This window comes from Athene noctua, chromosome 4 (genome assembly GCF_965140245.1).
Source record: "Athene noctua chromosome 4, bAthNoc1.hap1.1, whole genome shotgun sequence".
NCBI classification, from domain to species: domain Eukaryota; kingdom Metazoa; phylum Chordata; class Aves; order Strigiformes; family Strigidae; genus Athene; species Athene noctua.
The window spans coordinates 59,139,423-59,162,422 of NC_134040.1; the positions used below are offsets into that span (position 1 = coordinate 59,139,423).

At 50.3% G+C, this 23,000-nt stretch overlaps 1 protein-coding gene across 7 annotated transcripts in view; it reads left to right on the top strand.

Annotated features, from left to right (window-relative positions):
* The first annotated feature begins 1,643 nt into the window (after positions 1–1,643).
* Positions 1,644–23,000, top strand: part of CXXC4 (CXXC finger protein 4) — a 127,293-nt gene continuing 105,936 nt past the window's right edge. For 4 of the 7 annotated variants that reach the window (XR_012633597.1, XR_012633598.1, XM_074905499.1 and 1 more), the window contains exons 1-2: positions 2,011–2,191; positions 4,526–5,794. Coding sequence is in view for 5 of the 7 variants with exons in the window: in XM_074905499.1 (XP_074761600.1) it covers positions 4,706–5,794 (1,089 nt within the window). In the remaining 2 variants the exon portion in view is untranslated. Of the gene's footprint in view, positions 1,951–2,010; positions 2,192–4,112; positions 4,286–4,525; positions 5,795–10,231; positions 10,828–23,000 lie in introns of those variants that run through there. The other 3 variants (XM_074905500.1, XM_074905504.1, XM_074905501.1) reach the window with 3 other exon arrangements.

Genomic DNA, 23,000 nt, shown 5'->3' on the forward strand with positions numbered 1-23,000 from the left:
GTATTTTTCCCCATAAGTTCATATCAAAACAGAAAAGACTTTGAAAAAGGCAGCAGAACTGTCATAAGGGATGACGCTAGCTAGTCGGGAGGTTACACTTTATTATGTAAATACATGTTTGAGGGTATTTTAAAATGCATATCTTGTGGTTAGAGGCAGATTATTAGTTTGATAAGCTGTACCGGTTCCAAATAAAGCGTACCAATCCCTAACATAAATGTCAGTTGTGTGACTTCTTGGAGATCTGCAAGGTACCTGATGGACCATGGCTGTCCCTCCTGGGCACCCGTCAGTCTCACTAGTTGGAGTATCACCCAGGAGGCTGCTGGTCTTTACCAGATCCCACTGCCAAAATCCACCTCTCACTGCTCCTGGGAAAAAAGTTCCTGTGGCGCTTTCCCATGGGTAATTCTCTAGCGCTGAGCACCCCGAGCTTGGATTCAGATTGGAGCGGAAGGAAATAAAACTTCAGTCTGTGAATAAAGCCTTCACTTACATATAAAGCCAATGAAACGGTACGACTTTCCCTTCTTTTTCTGTAATTTACAAATGGCTAAAATTATTTCCCTGGCAGAGACATCCATTTCTTAACTGCTTAGTGCCCGTGCTGGCTGCACCAGCCTGCAGCAACGTCTCCGTGAGTGCCAGCGCTCGCTCTGGAGGTACCAAGAGGAGCTGGATGAAGAACTTGCAGCGCATAATTTATTCAGTGAATATAGGCCCTTTTTTGTGCTTTGCGAGAACTCCACGGGGAAGGCAGGTGGGTTCGGGTGGGTTTTTTTACACTTAGTTGTTGAAATTCTTTCAGGAACTGCTGCGTGTTTGCGTGCAATATCTGCACGGAGGGAAGCGCCCGGGGGTGCGGGCAGCCGAGGTGCGGGGTGCGTGTGGCCTACGCGGGCCGGTGCCACGCACCTCCTGCCCTCCAGCACAGACCTGGCGGGTGAGCGGGAGCCCTTGGGAACGCTTCCAGGGACTGCTGAGACACTCGCCTGGCGTCTGCCGTGCCGCCGGCTCCGCTTCGCCTAAATATGCCTGAAATCTGCGGCACCTCACGCGCCTGCAAAAATAATAGTAAATGGGGCGGGGGATGGGGGGGGCAGCCGTTAGGGACAGCCAAACGCGCGTGAATAATGACACGCTGCGTGGCCGTGCGCTAACTTGAGCGCTGACCTCCTGCTCCCGGCCCCGCCGGGCTGGACGAGGCGGCGGAACACCCCCCCCCCCCCGCAAACTTCCCGGGGCACAAACTTTCCCGGTGGTTCCCCGCCGGCGGGGGAGGGCGAAAGGGCAAAGCGGGCGGCGCGGCGGGGCGCGACACTCACCGCCCACCCCGCCGGCACACACGCGCTCCCTCCCCTCTGCGGCGCGGCGCGGCCCCGCCCCCGCCGGCAGCCCCGCACCGGGCGGCCGCCGGCCGCAGCGCCCCGCCGCGCCGCGGGAAGGGGGGCGGCGGCGGGTGAGGGGGGGCGGCCCCCCGCGCCGCGCCGCGGCCCGTGCGCGCCGCTCGGCGGCGGCAGCGGCCCCGGTCCCGGCGGCGGCGGCGGGTTGTGTCCGCATCCCTGCGCCCGCCCCGCGCGCTCCCTCACCTCGGCGGCGGTCGCCCCGCCGCCGCCTCCGCCCGCCCCCGCCCTCCCCTCCCCCGCACCGCCACACGCACACACACACAGATACAGGCGCACGCACACACACACACACACACACACAGTCGCACTCCCGGCGCTGTGTGCGAGGGCGGGCGCCGGGAGACGGGCGGCGAGCAGCGCGCCGGCGGAGAGACCACCGCGCACACACACCCCCCACACACGCTCCCTCCCTCCCTCCCTCCGTGCCTGCTCCTTCCTCGCCCCCCGCCGCCTCCCCTGCTCCCCCCCCCCTCCTCCTCCTCCTCCTCCTCCTTTCTCTGCAACGAGCGAGAGAGGGAGAGGGGGAAAAAAAAGCCACTTACAGGTATTTGTTTAGTGGATCGGCGGCTTCATTTATCCCCCCCTCCCCCCCCTTCCCCACCGCCCCTCGCAGTTTGTTTACAAGTATCAAAGTTGTAATTGAGGAGCTGCCAAGGCACATCTGGATATTTTCCCTCTTCTTCTTCTTCTTCTTCTTCTTTGTGTTAGGGACTGATGTGCAACTAATTAAAGGCAGACAGGCTGGTAGCGTCTGCACGCTCAAGCCCCCCCAAATAAAGAGCCTGGTAAGTGACTGGTTTGCTTTTTCCCCCTCCTCTCCTTCCCCCCTTATCCGTCGTGTCTTGTTTTTTTGTTGTTGTTTTTTAGGGGGGTGGGTTTTCTTTTTTTTTTTTTTTCCTAATTTTGTGGGTTTGTCGGGGGCTTTTTTTTTTTTTTTGTTCTTGTCCTCCGGGATCGTAAAAGTAGATTAATGCTAGACTTGGGCAATAAAAGGCGCCGCTATATTAATTTATTAATTAATCTGCACCCGCCCCTCCTCCTGAATGTTAAATATGACCTTTGATCTCTCTGTCTTTGGCAGAGCAGACATGCAATACTGAACATGTACGGTCACATTTAGCTTAAGCAGGGACAGAATCGCAAAGCCCGGCTAGCAATTTCTATTTATTTATTTCATTCGTGGAAATGAGGGCGATCGTCAAGGCGAGGGGGGGGGGCGGGGGGAGAAATCAATAACTGCGTCTCGGGTACCCTCTTCATGCTCCGGAGATGCATCGATTAAACAATAATGACCCGGTTGGTGGGCACCATCATTTTCTCGCTCCTGGTGGCAATAAACCCCGAGAGGGGGCTGCGGGAAGAGAAAAGGTAGCCAGCGAGGGAAGCTTTTGTGGAGAGAAGCCACTTTAATGCTGGGGGGAATAGGGCAAGAAAATGCGTATGCTACTTGACTTCGGGCATAAAAGGCTGAACGCTAACGTTTTATTCCTGACCAGATGCGTGGCTTTACCTACACATGGCTGGCAAAACTAGTTTTATTGAGTAGTTGTTACCGAGGATGTGCGGCTAGGTTTTCCTTTCTGGAAAGGGGAGAGGGTTTGTTTTTTTTTTTTGCTATACGCAAATCCTTCGCATCCCTCCACAAGACGACGCTTAGCCTAGAGCTTTCCGGGGCAGTCTTTGTATTGCCACCAGACCTCTGAAGGCAGCGAGAGTCTGGGTTTTTCCCTGACGTGGAAGCACAGAGGTGGCTCCTGCGGGCTCGGAGTCTTTTTTTCCGATGGAAAGACGCCCGCCAGTCCCCAGTGCAGCCGAGGGTGAGGTTTCTTCTGTAGATTTACGCTCCCTTCATCTGGATTTGTTTACATAAAGCCCGCTTTTTTAGTGCACGACGTCGGGAGAAGACGAAGTTTTTGCACTCGGTAGGTTGGGCTGCAAACGGTTCATTAATCTAATTATGATCGTAATTACCGTAATTGATAACCATTTTGAGCTAAACATACCGGAGTCTGGAAACTAGACGTAGCCCCACGAGTGTCTCCCAAGCGAACGTTTCTGATCGATAGCTCTACATCAGAAACGACGCTGGAAATACCTAAACTATCCAGGTAGAGCATCTGGAAAACAAAGAGGCAGTGTTCGTAAACTGAGGGCTTTTTAAGTTATGTTTATGTTTTGCTTTAGTTCGCGCAGGCTGCCATAATGTACCTTCCTCATTGCCATAAACTAAAACACACACACACACCCCCCGCTCCCTTTCACCTCCCGGGGGGGCGCCGGTGGGAAATAAAACGAGCCCCGCGTCCTTAACCCCCTCCTAAACTTTCCTAACCCTGAGGCAGAGAGCCATCTTTCCCCGCGGGGGGCTGGTTCCGCAGGTAAAGCGCCGGGCCCGCCCGGGGGCTCCCGGCTGCCGCCCCGCCGCGCCCGAGGAGGGGCTGCCCCCGTGGCGGTGTGCGTGTGTCCCCCGCCCGTGGCGGGGAATCCTCCCGAGAGCTTGGGATAAATACTCCGTCTTTAGTACAGCTGCAGGCGCCGGGATCACAAGCTGTGAAATTGCCTGCCTTAAGTTTTTTTTTTTTTTTTAACCTAGCCCCGTTTTCCCCCGCCGCCCGCAGGCAGCGTCGTGTGTCGTGTCCCCCGTCCCCCCTCCCCGTGGCGGGGGGGGCCGGTGCCGCCGCGACCAGCGCCCGGCGGAGCCAGCTGTGCCGGCAGGCAGCTAATGACCGCCGGGCGCAGAAGGACACTGTGGCAGCTGGCGGCTCCCTCCCCCCGCCTCCCTCTTCTTTTTCTATTTCTTTTTTTTTTATTTATTCATTTTATTTATTCACACACACCCCCTTTTCTCCCCTGCCTTTTCATTTTCCCCCGTGGAGATGGTAGGTGGGCAGCTCCCCGTGCCGTGTCTGTCCGTGTCCCCCCTCCCGCGGCTTGTCCCGGGACCGGGTTTGCTCCTCCCGGGCCGCCCCTTCAAGCTCTCTGCCCGCGGAGACGGCGGCGTGTGCCCCCCCCGCTCCGTGTTCCCGTGTCGTCCCCCCCCCGGCTCCGGGGTGGCCGTGGGGGCCCGTAGCGCCCCCCCCGCGCGCGCACCCCCTCGGAAATGACTTTCTGTGTTTCAGCTGCGGCAGCTCCCGTGAGGATGCAGGAGGAGCGGCTGCCCGGCCAGGCACCCACCGCGGGAATGCGCCCGGAGGAAGAGGAGGAGGAGGAGGATTAAGCGACCCCCCCCGCCCCCCCTCCCCTCCGTCCCCGTCCCTCTCCCCCCCCACCCCCACCCCCCCGTCCCTTCCCCGGCCACCATGAACACCAACGTGTGCGTGGAGAGCGGCCCCAACCCCGAGGCGCCGGGGCTGCCCAAGGACAGCCACCTGCCCGAGGGGGCCCTCAACAGCCTTGTGGATTACAACTCGGAGATGGAGAGGTACCGCTCCTTCGCCACCTTCTACAAGACCAACGGCGGCGCCTTCCCGCAGGCGGCCAAGATCGCCCGCATCACCACCCCCATCTTCCCCAGCGCCGCTGCCGCCGCCGCCGCCCGCATCGGCATGTCCCCCTGGAACTGCGACACCGCCACGGCCGCCGCCGCCACCGCCATGCTCTGGGGCAGCGGCGGCGGCGGCGGCGGCGCGGCGGCGGGCGCGGCGAGGAAACCCTCCTCCTCCTCCTCCTCCTCCGCCGCCGCCGCCGCCGCCTCCGCCTCCGCGGCCGCCGCCGCCGCCGCCTCCTCGCTGCACGCCGGCAGGGGCGGCCTGCACCACCGGAGCGACTCGCAGCGGCTGGGCAAGCCCGGCTGCCCGCCGGCCGAGCAGCCCGGCGCCCTGCCCATGGCCAACGGCAACTTCCTCTCCACCCTCGCCCCCGAGCACTGCCGGCCGCTGGCCGGCGAGTGCATGAACAAGCTCAAGTGCGGCGCCGCCGAAGCCGAGATCATGAACCTCCCCGAGCGCGTCGGCACCTTCTCGGCCATCCCGGCGCTGGGCGGCCTCTCCCTGCCCCCCGGGGTCATCGTCATGACTGCCCTGCACTCCCCCGCCGCGGCCTCGGCCGCCGTCACAGACAGCGCCTTCCAGATCGCCAACCTGGCGGACTGCCCGCAGAGCCACGCCTCGGCCTCGCCCGCCTCCGCCCTGGGCGCCGCCGCCGGCGCGGGGGGCGGCGGAGGCGGCGGCGGCGGCGGCGGCGGGGGGGCCGGCGGCGGCGGCGGGGCCGGGGCCGGGGCGGGCAACCCCGCCAAGAAGAAGCGGAAACGCTGCGGGGTGTGCGTGCCCTGCAAGCGGCTCATCAACTGTGGAGTCTGCAGCAGTTGCAGGAACCGCAAAACGGGACACCAGATCTGCAAATTTAGGAAATGTGAAGAGCTTAAGAAAAAACCGGGCACTTCGCTAGAGGTCAGAGGAGATGATTTCTTTTTCCCCAGCCTCCCGCCGTCCCTCCTCAACCCCCTGCCCCCCCCCCTCCAGTGCTTCTTGTCTAGCTTCAAGATGCAGCATCCCTTTTCCGAGGCCTCCTTCAGGCTCTGAGGGTGCCCCCCGCCGCGGGCGCGCCCCCCCACCCCCCCGCGGCGCAGCCCCGCCGCCCGCCCACCCCCTCTCCGCCCCGCAGGGAAGAGAAACGCCGCCCCCCGCGGCGCCCCGCCGAGCTCGGCGCTGGCCCCGGCCGCGGCCCCGCCGAGGAGGGACGGAGAGCCGACCCCGCGGACCCCCCCCACCCCGCCCGTCGGGCCCGGGGGGCGACCGTCAGGCCTGGGGGGCGCCGGCCCCCGCCCCGCCTGCTCGCGGCCGGTGCGGGACGCTGCTCGCCTGGTTTACCTGCCGTGCTGTTCCTATAAGACTGCTGGCTGTCTCTGGTTTCTTTCTCTCCTTTTGTTTTTTGGTTTGGTTTTTTTTTTTGTTTTGTTTTGTTTTGTTTTTCCATGGCGATCGTGACGACCCGGGGCGGTTCGCAGGGAAGGGGAGGTGGGGAAGGGGAGGTGTGAGCTCGGGCGCCCGGCTCCCGCCGTCGGAAGTGCAGGGGAAAGTGATGGCGAGTTCGCCTCCAGGTTGGCCGGCGGCAGTTTGTCCAAGACAGACGGCTGGCCGTAGAGCCCGGCAGCCGGTGAAACGTGCCCAAGTAATCTCTTTGGCAATATCTCTTACGAAATAACCTGCTCATGGTGTATAAAACACGATGGAAAAATAGCACAGGTATGACAGATTTCTGACTGACCTGTACGTACGGTTATTTTTATGATGTGCCCTCAGAACTGACAACGTATTGCATTTCCCAAAGACGTAACGACAGGTTTTCAGGTTCACTAGACGTGCGAGAGACAGGCAGGTCTCATGTCGCAGACATTTCGGTTAATGTCTTGGGTACAACAGACAATGGGAACCAAAATACACAACTGGGAGGAAAACGGCAATTGGTTGGTATCGCTAGGCGAAGGAAACAAGCGAGAGGAAGGACTAGTCATCATGCTTAATCCCTTGTCATTATTAAAATTATAGTGTTGCTGGTTAGACGCGCAGATCGGATGCGTCTGAAGGTGTCGAGGATGATGGATTTAGTACAGAGGAGTAGCGTGTACTAGGTGACATCGAGGTTTGTAGTCACAGAAATTAGCAACTAAGTGTAGTCACAGAAATTGCAACTTCCCCTCTGTGTGCGTGCGTGCGCGTGTGTGCAGAGCGGTTTGTTCCCTTACTCGTTGCTTGCGGGAGTTCTCTCCAAGAAGGTGGGATGAGGGATTCCGGGGAAAAAAGCAGCTCCAAGAGGCCATTAATTTGATCGGTGTTAAATAAATGGAGATCATGGCGTTGGGATTGACACTGCCATGGGACAAAAACAACATCTGGGGGTTTAGCTGACATTTGGCTGATACCATTAACTCTTTCCTAACCAGCCTCATCAAGCCAACTCATTAATTCCTCCTCGCAAGAGTGAACTGTCCTTGCTGAAAGTTTGATTTATAGCACCGCATCCTCTCACCTCTTTTTTGGGAATGTATGGTGACCCAGCACCACTAACGCAAAAACCAGGATGTACTTCCCTGGTGCGAGAAACTAGATGGGGTTTTCAACTAGTTTTTCTCAATAACATGCCTTTGTTGGTTCTGTAGAAGTTCGCAGAGATGATGCTTAATGCCCCGGTCTGTTAATGATGGATTAAAATGCTGAGTACAGCCTAAAAGAGCATTCTCTCTGAACGTGGAGAATCCCCCCAGCACCAGGGGTGCCTTTGTGTACCACGTTCCCTCATTAGGCTTGCAAACCAAGATGCTGCTGGGATTTAATGTTTGTGATAAATGATAGGTTCTGATGGCTTATCGATTTGTGCAGAAAGTGAGCTATCTCTGGAAGAAACGAATTTGTACATTATCAGATCTTCCTATGGGTTTGTGTGCATCTCTGAGCACATTTCCAGAACTTCCTCGCTCCTGACAGAGGTGTTCGACAGCCTTAAAAACTGCTCAGGCATGTTATGAGAATGCCGCCCGTTAAAATTGTTTAACCACTGTGACTAGTAAAAACTGTGGTTTTATTAGCCACTTGTGTACTCTCATAACCACCTGCCTTCACTCCTTTTCTTCACTCCCTCTCTCCCCCCCTCGGTCTCTCCTGTTTGTGCTCCATCAGATCCGTAAACACAAAAGCTCCTCTGCTGCTATACCGTGACTCCAAGGGAACAGGTTTCTCTTTCCAGATGGGGGGATATCAGTAAGGCATCACTTCTCTGCAGGTCGTGGCCCATCACAAAGTTTTGTCACGGGATGTGGCTAATTTATTTACAGAAAAGTGGTTTGTCAGTAGGAGAGGAAGAGTGCCCAAGCTGAAGAACTTTCTGATATGGGGTTTTTTCCTTATGTCATCGTCTTTTTTTTTTTTTTTTTAATTAACTAATAAAGAGTGACAGTGGGGCTGCCTAAAGCACATGAGCAGCAGCAGCGGCAGCGCTCTGGCAGCGAGGCCACCAGCTGGAAGGGTGTTGGAGAGTGACAGGGCCTACATGAGGGCACTGCAGCAGCAGTGGTGGCTGCGGGAGGGCGGGCGAGGGCAGCCTCCCCGTGGGGCGAACTTTGGGGGTGCCTCCGGCCTGCGCTTGCAGGAAAGCACCAGCTCGGCGTGGGTGATCCCCCATCACCTTGGTAGGCACGATCCCAAGGAAGCGCGACGAGGATCGAGGGGCTCACGTTCCACTACACGCTTGTAAGATTTGCAGATTGTGCTCAACAGTGGCTGCAAGTTGCAGAGATGATTGAAGGCAGGGGGCGGAACTGTGTTTAAAAATGAAATAATCGAAAAATGAGAATAATAACAATAAACAGTAAACTGGCTGATCCCACGGAAACCATTTCTCTCTGTTTCCTTTAAATCTTTTCTTCTGCTGGTGCAATGAATGCATAGGATATAACTCTCAAGGTTAGTACACAGAGTTGAAGACAGATTCACATGAATGCTTTCCAGTCCCTGACCCTTGCATTTTTAATGGACTGCTACCCTCCCAGCATTTTTTTTTAAACACTTGCATTATTTTTTCCTATTTTTCTTGTACTGTTTTCACCTCAAAAGTGTCCCAACGCTCTAGTATTTTTCATAGAATGTTATTATTACTAGGAAATTTTATGTATGGTAATAATAAATCTATAAAAATAAGATTGACGTCATGTTGCACGCTGCCTACTTGTGTATGTATATTCTGTGTTCATTCAGATTTACAGTCGGTTTAAAGAGACATAATCTTTATTTACCCATAGAGACTACTTATTTTCCTCTGATTGGTATACGCGACTGTAACTTCTGCTGCAGGTTATGAAGATTAGGAGCCTGACGTTGCTTTACATCCCCCTTTCTTTGAAGTAAACCATCCCGATTCAGCGTACGAATCTCGGTTGCCCTGCTCCTCGTTTTCATTAGCGTGGCAGCAAAGTCAGGCAGAGGGACTGACTCACATTGGCAGGGTCTGAGGGGTTCGGCCCAAATGTGAAATACCTGCTGTTTGGGCTTGCTGTCATCATAGCTGGTGCCACTTGTTTTATTCCTAACAGCCGCGCTAATTGATATGTGCGCTGTTAAAGTAAATGTTTGCATACTGACCTGAAATAGTAAATACCAGCATCCAAAGCCGAGGCACCTCACTGAGTTGCATTTCAAGCCAGCGGGAGTTTGAGATGGCCTTCGCCGGGGATAGGGTTGCGATGATTGATTTCAGCAGGAACAGCATCTGATCCTGAAAATCTTAACACCATATGGCATTGCCACGGGGGAGGGAGGCTGCACTGGCAACCTCCGAACTTGCACTTCGTGTTGTGGTAGCGCGTGTGAGCACTGTTAAGGGAAGACTGCTGAGCTCTGTGGATAGGGGTCAATTAGTATGGGCCTCAGAGGAAGCAATTTCCCTGCCGTCTATCTCGCTTTAAATTACATGCATAAGTTAAGCGACGGCACGATAGAATTGAGTAGTGTGAGGGGGAACTGAAAAGCTTGATAAGGAGCAGGCAGCAAACATGATCCAAGTGGCTCACTGGAAGGTGGAAAGAAAGACCACCTTGTAGTCTGCATTGCCATGTTGCTGTATGGCAGTGTTTCCCACCTCCCTGTCGCTGCCTCGTAGCCCTCCATCTGGCCGAGGCTCCCCATGTGTTAAAAACCGTGCAAGCGGGATAAAAAAGCAGCCCCTGTCCCCGGGTGTTTACAGCTGGAGCAAGAACTGCAGTCTGTCCCAAGCACAATTCATGTTGGCTGGTGGCTGTAAAGCCTTGAGGGGCCCTGATTGCCGTTTTTATCCTCTCTCCTCCTTGTGCGTGCCCGTTGTGCTCTGTCAGGGTGTTTTTGTTTTTCTGTTCCCAGGCCTGAGCCTGCAGGGAGGGTGTCGGGCGCTGGAGCTGGCAGCTGGCACCACAGGAGGGCCCTCGCCAGGTGGCTGCAGCATTCTCGCTTGGGGCTTCCAACACGGCACACGATCCTGTGGTGACCGTGTTGGCAGGGCCAGATTTAATCTTTGTGGAGCGTTTTGCAATGGTTTTTGTCACTTTTGTCCAGATTTTACGTGTCTGGGATAAACATACGTTCAGCAATTAATTTTTCTTTTGACCTCTGGAGGTTCTTGGGCACAACACCAGTTCTCCTACTGCCACCTCCGGCAGCGAGCAGAGCAGCTGCAGGCGTCCTTGCTCACCGGTGCCACTCGGAGATCTCATTGAAGCTATTTGACCTTCTGCGTTAGGGTCACAGCTTGCAAGGCGGGAATGCAATGTGGTCGGTGGGAGACATGGGGTTGAAGAAGATGTTGAGAGCCCAGCGGAGTCGAGCTTTTGGTCTCCTTACTGTTCTGGCAAATTACTGAGCGCAAGGGGTAGCCTCTGAAATGGAATTGGATGTCATCTCTTTTACTGTTTCATGTGTTGTTTTTTCCCTTTCCTCATGATACTTATCAAAGAAAGCACCAAAACCCCATGATATTAGTGCTCAATTTAGCGTTTACATTATATAAACTGCTGTTTGATACACTGTAGTTTATTAAAGGGGGGCAAAAATGAAGTTTCTCCTGCCTAAGGAAATCTTAGTGGTGGGATTTGGTACTGAACAGAATTTCAAGGAATTCAGCAAAATTGAAGGCCAGTCAAGGGCTTAACAGTCCCTTTCATACAAACACTGCTTTCTACTTAGATTGGAAATTGCTTGCTTTAAATCATTGAACTATGATTGTTTGCCAGTGAAATTGTCCGTATGGTAAGAGAGGTTAACTGGTTCTGGTGGTTTCGCATTTTGATTGCACTGAATAGTTCTTTGCACATTTTTCTAAGTACTAATATAGGTTATACAGTTGGAGCATCAGGATTCTCCGCCGCACTTTGGATTTCAGTGTCATCACTGATCGGTTAGTTTGTTTTTTTAAGCTGACATAACGAAATCTCTGTGTATTGTTTAGGCTGGACAAGTTGCACGTGGTGTGCAAAAGATGATGAATGAAGTCGGCTTTTTTTTAGAGCAGTTATTAGCATAATAAGTACTTTTTTCCTTTTCCTTCCAAATTGTCTGTGTCACTTTGGACCACATATTTCAGTTAGAGGTGCATAGAACCATCATGACTTGGACTCCAAGGCCAGCTACAGCACTTTTGGAAAATCTTGCCAATTCTGTTTATACAAAATGTTGTGGGCTATACACATCATGCGTTATTCATATAGGGAGACTTGTTTAAGCTGGTAAATATGTCATGTCATATGCTGCTAATTCGGCGTGGGTAACAGTAAGGAACAGTCCTGGGTTTTGTCTGCCTGGTCATGTATGTTCATATTACATTTTTGTGGAGCCACTTTCCACACAATTCTGTTTGGTAGGTGGACACCTAACACCTTTACTGAAGTCAAGGGAAGACCTTGCTCGCTTGGAGAATGAATTAGGATGTCATAAAGCGATCCCTTTTGAAGAGCAACATCGTGGTACTGTGGTTTGGTTTTAAAAGAAATGTGGTCTAGGAAGTTAAATAAAAGGTAGATGTTCTGTACAGTGTGTCTTGCATTGATGCATAGCAATGGCTGAGAACAGGTCCTTTCCAAATATCCTAAGAATTTGTATCTGTAAAAAGAAAACTAGTAGTCTTCCAACTCTTAACATGCATGTATTTTAAGGGTTAGGCTTGGTGAAATATTTCTAAGCAGGCAAACCTGGAACGTACACCTTAAAGTCTCATCAAATACAGCATAATCCTTTCAATCTCTGGTTGCAATGGGAGGCAGCTGCTGATGGTGTAGGGAAAGGCTTTAAGATAAGCTTTTTGGATGTACTCAAGTGGGTTAGGAGCAATAAGAAAGTAACTTGTGTCACTGTAAGAAAGTCCCTGGGACTTGGCCTTGGTTGCTAACAATTACTGAGTCACTGGCTATGTGCTTAAAAATTGCCAGCAGGTACCGTGTCTTCTGAGGAGTACCACCATCCGAAGAAAGTGTTTCCCTCCTTCTGTAGCATCTGTATTTTTTGATAACTCATCTACTTTGGATAATCATACTGAACCAGAAAGTCTTGAAGCATGTGGTTTTGTTTGAGACTGTTTTGCTATTTGGGAGCCCAGCCTGCTGTGTCTGTCTCCTCTCTTCTTTTGGGTACCTTTATTGTTTTCCACAGTCGTATCTTGTTCAGTCACATGCAAACACCTGTCCTGAAATTGAATTACTCTGCAACGTAATGTAAAGTCATCCCCCATTTCAGCATCCTGCACTTTCTCTCGTGTGTCGAATTATGTTGCACCATACTTCAGATGCGACAGCCATTTAATAATGTTGAAGCCTTAGCTCTGAAGGGGCTAAAAAGATCCCAGCAGGCTTGTTAACTTCTGCTCTCAGACATTATGGGAAATATTTTCTCCTCCCTGGAACTCCTAGGCATCCTCTTAATTAAGACTATAAAAATCCCTAGCCAGGTATGCATGAAGCCTGTTGAATTTTCTTTGCAGTTTTTCCAGAGTTTATCTGTTCCTTCCTATTTAACCAGACACTCCAGTGCCAAGTGAGATACGGGAATGTAAAAGGAATAAAGGCGGCCTGGATCATGCTGTATTGTGCGCTCTTGGCGGGCAGCAAGCTCATCAAATGCCTTTCCCCTACTCACCATACGGTTTTGTTCTTTTCCCTGCTCTACCCAGTATTTTCTTTTATCTCAGTCTCTGAAGTGTTGGACATTTTAAAACTTCGCACCTTTCCTGTCTCAGGGCAGTGTTCCTTTCAATTCCAGACTGCTGTGGCTGAGGTGTCTGTTGTATTTCTATGTAGGAACACCATTAACTGGTATCAGACTTCAGTTGACTAGGAGTTATTTGTACAGCAGTTTAGGAAGCAGAGAAGCAGTATTAGAATTTGGGTGGAGGGAGGAATGTAACATTAACACTAGAAAATTATGGGAAATCCTAGACAGTTCAGGATGGTTATCACTTAAGGTGAGGACAGAGGAAGAGGAAAGAAGAGCTGCAGAGCGCTCAGAGAAGGACACAAAAGTGGTGGAGGGTTGGTTATAACGTGCAAAGCCTTGGTGAGGGGGTGCCTGCTCCTCCGTAGGAGTCACTCAGTTACCATGGGGCAGACCAACCGAGCACTGGACGTGATTTGCTGAAAGCAGGGGTACAACAGTAGTGCTGAAAATGGCGGTGAGATCTCCCCTGGTCCAAAGAGCGTGGAATATATCTGCTGCTGTGAGCAAGAGGTTTGCTATTAGTAATTCAGGTGAGGCACTTGAAGAGCTCACCAGTAACCATCATCCCAGAACTTCTCTGGGGGAAGGCCAAGACCCGATACAGCAGAAGGGGACCTTGATGAGGGTGAGCAAGGCTTTTGACGTGCCCTTGTTGATAGGGAAATCTAGTTTCTTTAATTCATTTTTTAAATTGACTAGAATTTATGGAGAAAATCTGGGTACCGGGGTGAGCACATGGTATGGGAGACCGAACAAGTTGTCTGAGAGATAAGGAAATGATAAAGGAATATGTACAAACAGACTGACAAATGTGAAAGAGGGAGGGGATTCTGGCAAATGACAGGCTGAAAATGATGATTTTTGCACAAGGACTGCTTGGACTTAGAGGTTTCTCTGTGGTGTGTACTCTGTGTCCTAGGGAAGCTAGAACATGCTGACAGCACATCAGTCTGCACTGTGTTAACACAAGGAATTTGCTCCATCATCACAAAATAAACACCCTAAACCAACTGTGGTTCAGTAACATCCATCCTTCTACACATCCTAACTGCTGGGTGGGGTTGAAGAGGTGGTGCACTGAGCTTGGGAGAGAGCTGAAGAGCTCTAGCCATCTGTGTAGAAGGTACTAGGAGGACAGAGCGTGATTATCGTGGTGCAGTTAAAGAGGTCAGAAATGGGAAAGGAGAGGCAGGGAGTAGATGTTGTCAAATATGTGATCTCCAAAGTGAGTCATATCAGTCAAAGGCCATTGGTTTTAGAGTGAGCAGAAGAGGAGAAAATATATTTTGAAGGGTTGTGGGTTTGAATAGAATACCCACCAGGGAGTGGGTGGGAGAAGACTCGATGGCACAAGCTTAGTAATGATGTAAAACCCATTCCCTCCAAATCACCAGTTCATCTAGGCTCTGGGAGGCAAAGATCACAGTTGGCTGCTTGCTTGGAAGCTGATGTAAAATAAATTGGAGGTCAAAGTCCAGTGGAGGTGACAGTGTCATGAAAATAATCACTGAGATGGGTCTTAATTATCATCCTTGAAAATTTCAGAAGACATACCCAGGAATGAATGGGGTTCAGAGCCATTTACAATCTTTTGATGTTTTCCCCTCCGGTTAGTAATTGTGGTGACCTGCTGTATAAGAGTTTGCGTTGCTGCTCCTCTCCCTGCACCTAATCGGACGAAACATGGTGCTCACTGGCTGTGAGAGAGCCAAGCTCACACCTGTGATGAGTCTTAGGCACCAGCTGAAAATACTCCCTCAACCCAGGTAACTGTCTGAGTACTGCGTTTGAGTGATTTTTTTTTTTTCCCCCAAGTTTTGCAGAAAAAGAAACAAGCAAGCAGAGGCCAAGCATTTAACGGATATATTTTTCACTGGCTCTTTTATCAACGGTGTATGAAAAATCCCAAAGGACAGAAGCAGTTAGCTAACCAATGAGGCATCATAGCTGATTTTAGGTTCCATGCAGGAGAAAAAGATGCTGAAGCGCCAGCAGCTCTAAGGGAAAAAGATTTAAATTTAGGTTTGGTCCTGAGAAACAAGCCTCCCTTCTGCTTGGAGAGCAGTCCGTAAGAGATTGCTGTACCCCAGAGCAGCAGTTTGGAGGCTGATAGAGATGTCAGCCTGTGAGTGCAAAGACTTGTACCACTGGATGATGAACCAGCAGGGATTTCTCATTAATGGAATGAATGTTAACAAGAATAATTCGGTTTTGTGAGCTTGTGTGTGTGGGAAGGATAAGTGATAGGGACTGATGGATGGTCTTCACAGGGATTTGATTAGGGAGGTGAATGGCAGTGTGTGTGTGAGAGAGGGGGAGATGTATGCATGTGGTGCATCCATTGCAGAAGGCAGGCACGCTTCTAGTTGATAATGTTTGACAGAGGAGAGTCAGCAGAAGTCACCAGGCGGGTCCTAGGTGAAAGCAGAAGCTGAGCAGCAGGGTGAATATTTCATTTTTAGTGTCTTTTGCATTGTAGGGTCTTGGTTTTTATGCTGCGTGGTGGTAACAAACCTGTATCCAAGAATTTCTCTGTAAAACTTTTCTCAGTAAAAGAGGTTTCTGCTTTATGCTAATAAAATGTTTGGCTATTTGATACTAATTCCCACAGTCAGTATGGGAGCACTGAGTGACAGCTTTTCTGACCTGCTTAGCATCAGTCTTGGCTCTAAAGTAACACTGTGTTAGAGCTTGTACAAGCCCTTCCCCATCCCTGAAAATGCAGGAGACAGGCCAGACCTACTGGTTGAGGCACCAGGCAGGCAGAACCAGCAGAGACAATCCCTCATCCTGCCTGAGGCCTTCAAATGCCGCCAGAATGCAAATAATAAATAAAAAAAAAACCCAAATAGTCACATACACTGAATATGTACTCTAGTGGGTTTAGCAGCTCCATCCTCAGGTACAGGAACAGCTGCAAAAAACGACGGAACTGCAAGAACTGCTTGAGAGGGATATAGATATAGGGAAAGAAACGTGAATCCCTTTGGCAGTGAGATATGAGAGACCCCTAACCTGAAAACCCAAGCCTCTGATGTCTTTGCTTCTGCCTTTGCCAGAAAGCCTTTAGGAGCCCCCGTCTGAGGCCAGAGTGCAGCCAGCTGGAACGCGGCTGCAGGGTAGCAGATGGCAGGAGGAGTTCCCGACCCCGGGTTGTCCAGTGCCGCCAGCCTCACGCGCGGGGTGCCAGGCACGGGGAAGCCGGCGGCCAAGCTGGCTGCTCCCCTCGGGAGCCAGCGGGACAGCAGAGGTGGAGACTTGGCTCCGTCCCTCGGCTTGCTGGCCAAAAGAGCTGTGCTGGCACAAGGCTGGGAGTGTGCTGGAAGGTGACTGCAGCCAATTACTCCCAGCCGGGCAGGGAAGGGAGAGAGGAGATGTGCTCCTTTCCAGGGCTCTCTGCATCCTGGGACAATGCTTGTGCCTGCCAGCCTGCCTGGGTGCAAGCAATGTGTAGCGGCTCAAGCTGCCCCTGGGGATTTCAAGGCTGCTGGTGGAGCGTGTGAGCCGCACCGCTGAAAGCTAGTGTGACTGCTCTTAACTGTAGGTGCTCACTGGCATGGAGGGGGGCTCTGTCACTAACAGTTCCTGGGACTGAGCTGTTTTCCTTTGACAGCGTTAGTCTGGATTCCTTATGATTCCTGATCTGTATTTGCCATCTGTTTTCCCCAATGATGTTATGCATTTTTTCAGATCAAAGAAGTGAAATTGTTTACCCATTCCCCAAATTTAATCTCATATATAAACTGGAAAAAAAAAAAAAAAAGTATAAAATGGTGTGTACTGAATGTAAAGGAGGGACACATTTGCTTGTTCTTTCTCCTGTGGAGAAACACATTACTCCTCAGACTAATCCTATTGATTTAGTTGGGGAACTGCTGCCTGCAGTCAGTCAAGTCTGAGGGACAGGATCTGGCCCTACAGTGGCAGGTTTCCATGACTGTGGCACAAATCGTTTATTCCCCAGCTAGTTCCACTGAAATCTCCTGAGGTTACCAGTGAGTGAGCTATTCTACAGGACCTGGGTTTTCAAAACATGACCCCAACTTAGGAGTACATGAAAAAAATTTCTATTTGCAGTGTCCCATGGTGGAGATTTACTTTTCAGTTGGTGGAGCTGGCGGCAGTGAAAGTCAAATGAGTTTCCTAATCTGGTATGTTCTAAATCTGGTTTGTCTCAAATACGGCCTGAGAGATATGCAGCGCAAGTGGAAAAATAACTGCCAGCATGCAGATGCATGTCCTCTTGGAGCAAATAAAGCTGACTTTTAAAATAAATGTTAAATCGCATCCTTGGTATGAAGGGAGACAGGCCTGTAGCTCAGGTATGGGGAGAGATATTTTAAGGTGGGCTATGGAAGCAAACTTACCACCAAGCTTCTGACCTGGCATACGTGTCCCTTTTTATCTGCTAAGTCCAATAATAAGCTTGTTATTAGAGGACATCTGTTACCGCCTGATAACACGTACAGTGAGCAGGAGCACAGCATCGGTGGGCAGCCAGGGATTTTGGCAGCTGTGGGGAGTGGCAGCTTCGTGGACTGTTTCACACCTCGTCCAGAGCCGGCATGTCCCTCCCGTGGGCCTGTGGCTGGGTGGGAGGACGCCAGGAGTTTGAGGGGCGGGCTGTTCCCACACGGAGCTCTCCGGTGCCGGCTGGCACGCACGTGTGCCAAAGCCACCTGCGACGTGTGCGGGAGCCACAGCTGGCCCACTCGGTGCCGATGCGGTGGGACTCTCATCATATCTCTGGGACAGGGAGCGGAGTGGATGGGAGAAACGTGCCCTGCACCGGGCTCTGCCTTTTTCTTCCTTCCACATTTCCAGGAGATGCCATTCACACACCAGTTTCTTGCCCCCAAGCCTCTTTTCCTGAAGAGAAACATTCAGGGAGACTCTGTGTGAGCTGAATCTGATGTCAGGAGGTTTTCCCCAAAGTCATTGCTGTAGGTAATGTGTATTTGTGAGCAGAACAAAGTGGGCCATAGATACTTTCAAAGGCTGCTTTCCTCTCAGGGTGGCTCAGTTATTTAGGCAAGTAAAGAGGGGAGATGCTGTCCAGACCACATTCACCGGTAGCAGAGCAGGCTGGCGCGGGAGAGGTGACAGGCGTCCTTCACCTGCCAGCCGGCAGGCTGCCTCTGCCAGGCGGGGAGGGCTCCTGCCTGCCGGTCAGGAGATGGTGTTGCTTTGCAGATCAGGAGATGGTGTTGCTCCGTGGGTCAGGCGATGTCGTTGCTCTGCAGGTCAGAAGATGGTGTTGCTCTGCAGGTCAGGAGATTGCGTTGCTTCTTTGGGTGCTGACACGTCTCAGCGAGACGCACAGCCCCGTTCCATCCATGAATCTGGGTCCGTACTGCCATGTGAGCCCTGCAGCCCAGCACTTGGCTGGGGAAGGGTCTTTCCAGAGAGGGAAATTGGGGATTGATTTGCACCAGATCCTGCGCTGTTTATGTCAGAGCAACACTGTGTGTGTATTTGACATAATTTCCAGCATGGTCAAGCTGACACCTGAATTATCTTGCAGCACTGGAAATACAAGGCGTGACGTGGAGCAAAGGCCAGTTTTCTTTCTCGCTGGCAGTCGTGTGAGTTTTGTGGGCCTGATTAGGTCTGTAGCCCACATTTACCAAGGTGTAAGAAAAGCATATGGTCACTGGTTTATGGCCAGTGGTGGTCAGTGTTTGCTGTGCTGGGTTACTGACTGATCCAAATTGCATTTCGTGCAAGGTCTGTGACTTTCCAGAGAACTTTTTGGCTGCCATGGAGCACCATATTTCTCTATCTCTGATCATGTATCTATATATGTACATACATGTGTATATTGAGAGATACATACACACATATATTTGTATATAACTTAGTGGGCCAAATTTCATGCTATACATCCACTGGCCTAAGTGTCAAACTGCTCCTTTTGTAGGAGGCATTTCAAGAAAGGATTGTTCTTTAGGGTGAGAAGCTCATGCAGGGTTCTATGCAGACTTAATTTTTCCCTATGTGGTCAGCATCAGTCCAGCTGCTTTGGGAAATCCACTGGTTTCATTTGCCTTGCGATGCGAGTTTGAGATTCATTAAGGACAAAGTTGCTTCACTGCTAAATGTTTCTGTGGTTGTATAGGTCATTGTAAAGACTGCCAGGTAGCCCAGATCTTGCTGAATGCACCTCAGCTGCAATATACTTCCCAAAGGGCCTCTGTTGAGCTGGATCGTTTCAGCCAGGACTCCTCAAAATGAATGAGGAATGCTGCATCTGGCCAATAATTTGCTCTAGACAACGTGTGAGTTTGCTTCAATGAGAACAGGATTTTTGCTCATGGATCAAACATCAAAAGATTCTTACATAATGCAACATCTTTTAACATTGGTAAAGTATTAGGTCATAATCATGTAGCGCTCTGATATATTTTATTATTCTATTTTATTTCTGAATGTGGTTCACCTCAACCCAAGCAATTCCCTAGCCTTGCAGAAAATAATAATACAGATGACTTACAGTGAGTCTTGGTTATGCAGCTGTGAATTTGGGTGGCACCCCAAGCAACAGCATCCCAAGCTGGAGTGGCTGACTTTCCTGATCTCCATACCAAATCTTTCAGGTGGCTGCAAGCTGTGAGACTCGGATTGACAAGGAGAGAGGCATCTCTAGCAGGTTTTGTAGGCATGAGCTTGCCAAGGGATGGGCCTGGGCTGGGCAAGCAGGTGGGCCTTGCGTGAGCAGAGCCTGCTGTCTGACACCCCACGCCTTGCTCCATCAGTTGGTCGGTCACCCCGGCAGGCTGTGGGAGGCATCATTCTTCAATGAATGCTTTTGCTGTGAAAACACAGAGCTCAGCTGTCGAAACGGAGTCTCTGGTGAGGAATTTACAGCACCTGCCAGCGTGCGGTTTTCATGTGTTGGCAGTGTGTGCACGCACACACATGTAGCAGGGGTCTGCTTTTACATTTCTACATGGGGCAACCAGGATGGATACCTAGGTATAATTTTTCCATTATGCTTAATTGAAGGGATTTTCACTCTTATGTTGGTTTCAGTTGCCTCTTTTACCTCCTCCTCCAAAAATGTAGTGCGCTTGGTTCCCTATGTGAAACTGATTTTTTAAGGCAACAATTAAAATTTCAGATGTTTGAGCGACTCGTTTTGCAGTGAAAACCGGCAAGGAGGGAACAGAATAGAGAGTTTGAAAGCATGGAGGTCATTTCGTACCAGGTTTGTGCAGGGATAAATTCTCTCAAGCACCACGCTTTATGGCATTACCTGCTTGGAGAAGCCGGGGCTGCGGGTTTCTGAGAATTCTCCTGGGAGCGAGCCTGCTGTTTGTCAGCATTTGCACCGGCACGAGCAGTGAAGGCTTTTACAGGAAAACCATGCTGATCAGCTCTGGTTCTGCTCCTTGCCACCCCTCCCCAGGCTTCCAGGGGAATCTGTCTTTCCTGTCACTCAGGATAATGATTCCCCGCCAGCAGCACAGAGATCCAGAAACGCACTGTAATCTTGCCGAGAGTTTGATTCCCCAGCTGGGACTCCCGGATTTATACAGCTAGGCAGTAGATGGTCATTGCACTTAAGCTTGTACGTTGGTGTGCTGAACCACTAAATGGACTGAAGGGTCTCTTTCTGCCTGGAAATAACCTTGATTCTTAGAATGGTAAAATCTATGGATTTCATTGTATAAATTGGTTTAGATTTAGCTCGATCCACGTATTCAATTTTAAAAGCTTTCTTTTTTGTTTAAGCGTGGATTAATAATTCATTCCCAAATCAGGTGTTAGTGCAATGGATATTTAATTGTAAATGTATATCTTCAGTTAGAACTTGGTACGCAGATGCAGAATTCCTTATCTCGTAGTTTTTCAAAAGCACACATATTAAACCACAGCTTTGCCCTTCAGAAATATTATTTCTTGTATTTAAAGGTCTGAATGACCTTTTAATCAGACATTGCACCTTTACTTCCAGCTGATATGACAACGTCTGACAGTAACTCAACCTGATGCTGCAAGAAAATAAATAAAGGCCATCTCAGTCACTATGTCTTTAAATCTCTCTGTCTAGCTGTGGTTTTCTGTTTAGGCAGATGGACCCACAGTGGAGTATTACTTTTAGTTTTCAGGTGAAGACAATCTATTAAGTTTAATACATTTGCATGTTTGGGTGTTCTTTTGAGGTCAGTTTAGTCGTGTGTTTGTTTCCTGTCATTCCAAACTCCAGCCTCTTCTGCAGTCAACCTCTTTATAAATTATAAATCTGTATACCTCGCTCTCAGCAGCCATCTTACAGCCCACGCAGACCGGTGAGGATGGTCTAGCAATAGCACTAGTTCTCCTCAGCATACCTTTGGAGGAGGGTTGCTGTGCTTTTTCACTACTTGTGCTCATGCTAAGACACATGTAACAGGGCGGAACAGGGACTGGGAAAGATGGATATGAGCAATTCCTACTTTTGGACCACTGACACAAAGAAAACTCAGACTGCTCAGGGTGACTGCATTCAACAAACCAGCTCATTGTCTCTGGAAGTTAATTTTTAGATGATTTATTAAAGCCTAACATTTTCAGAGGGGGAGCGAGTATTGGATTGACCGCAGGTCAGAATTCTGGTGACACAGCAGTACTTTCAGCTCTGGTATTTCCATGGGCACTAGTGATAAACATAACAATAAGAGCTCCCCTTTCATACAGCCTTTACAAAAAGAGGAGCTGTGTACCGCTTGAACCTGACTATCACAAAATGGGCTAATTATTCAACAAAAAATACTTGCCATACTAATGAGCAGTTCCCTGGAATTCAGAGAGAAATATTCTGTCATCAAGTACAATGCACACTGTACACTGTAGCATCCATGGATTTTTATGGAGAAGATAGGAAAACATTTAAAAGGTCCTCCCTGAAACAAAAATGAAAGAATTCCCTCAAAAAGAGACATGGTATTTATATATGGCACCAGCAAAATCACTGAGAACTCTTTCATTTATTTGCAAATTTTCAGAGTTTTGCTTTGAGGGGAATTTCATTGCATGTGATGCTACTACTTGTGGGGAGTTCTTAATGAAACAGGTACTTCTGCACTGGGACTGACTGATATAAACTCATCTCAGGGCTTGCTCTCACCTCCCTGGTCAGTGCGTCATCATTAGTTCCGGAGGAGAGGCATGTGGCTCTAGATGTATGGGTTCAAGGGCACTTTCATTATCTTATGACTTTGAAGGAAATTGAGGGCAAGAAGTACCTCACAGCCTGTGGAGGCTCAGCACCTCTGTCTCCTGTGTATGTTATACTTTAAAGCTGGAAGGGAATCTGCTTGTACTCAATTGTGTATGGAGGCACCTGAATGCAAGTGGGCATCATTTTCAGGGGGACAACAGGTGGGGAAAGGAGGGAGGGTATCTCTGCAAGTAGACTGTTTCTATGTAAACCAAGGTCCAGCATGTGTGCAAAAGAAAGTACATGAGCAGTCTGGGCAGCACCCTCCCCAAGTCAGTAGGATGTTCCCCTCACTGAAATGAAGTCAAGGATGTGCTTAAGTGCTTTCTGCATTGCAACCTAAACATGGAATGAGGTGGCTGGCCTGAGGTTTGAAAATGCTGACCTCCGCTTCTGAGGTGTCTGTAGACACAGTACACTTTTTGAGTGACAGATTAATGTCTTCCTTATTCCTGTATCAAAAGAAGTGTTCTTGCCAAAGTGTGTGTCTAACCTGCAAACCCACCAAGCCTTAACTGCGCATCCAATATGCCAAGGCACAAGCAGAGACCATCGTACAACTGTGTGGTTATTCTAAAAGTGCTGTCTGTTTTGCAGGAGATTTTTTTTCTAGCAATGTTTACTTTTCCATGACTGCCTTGTTTAACTAACTAAAGAGAAGACAGCATGTTAGGTGTGTTACATACTAAGTACGATGTATCGCGTGTGATTCTAAAATGGTGTGTGTTT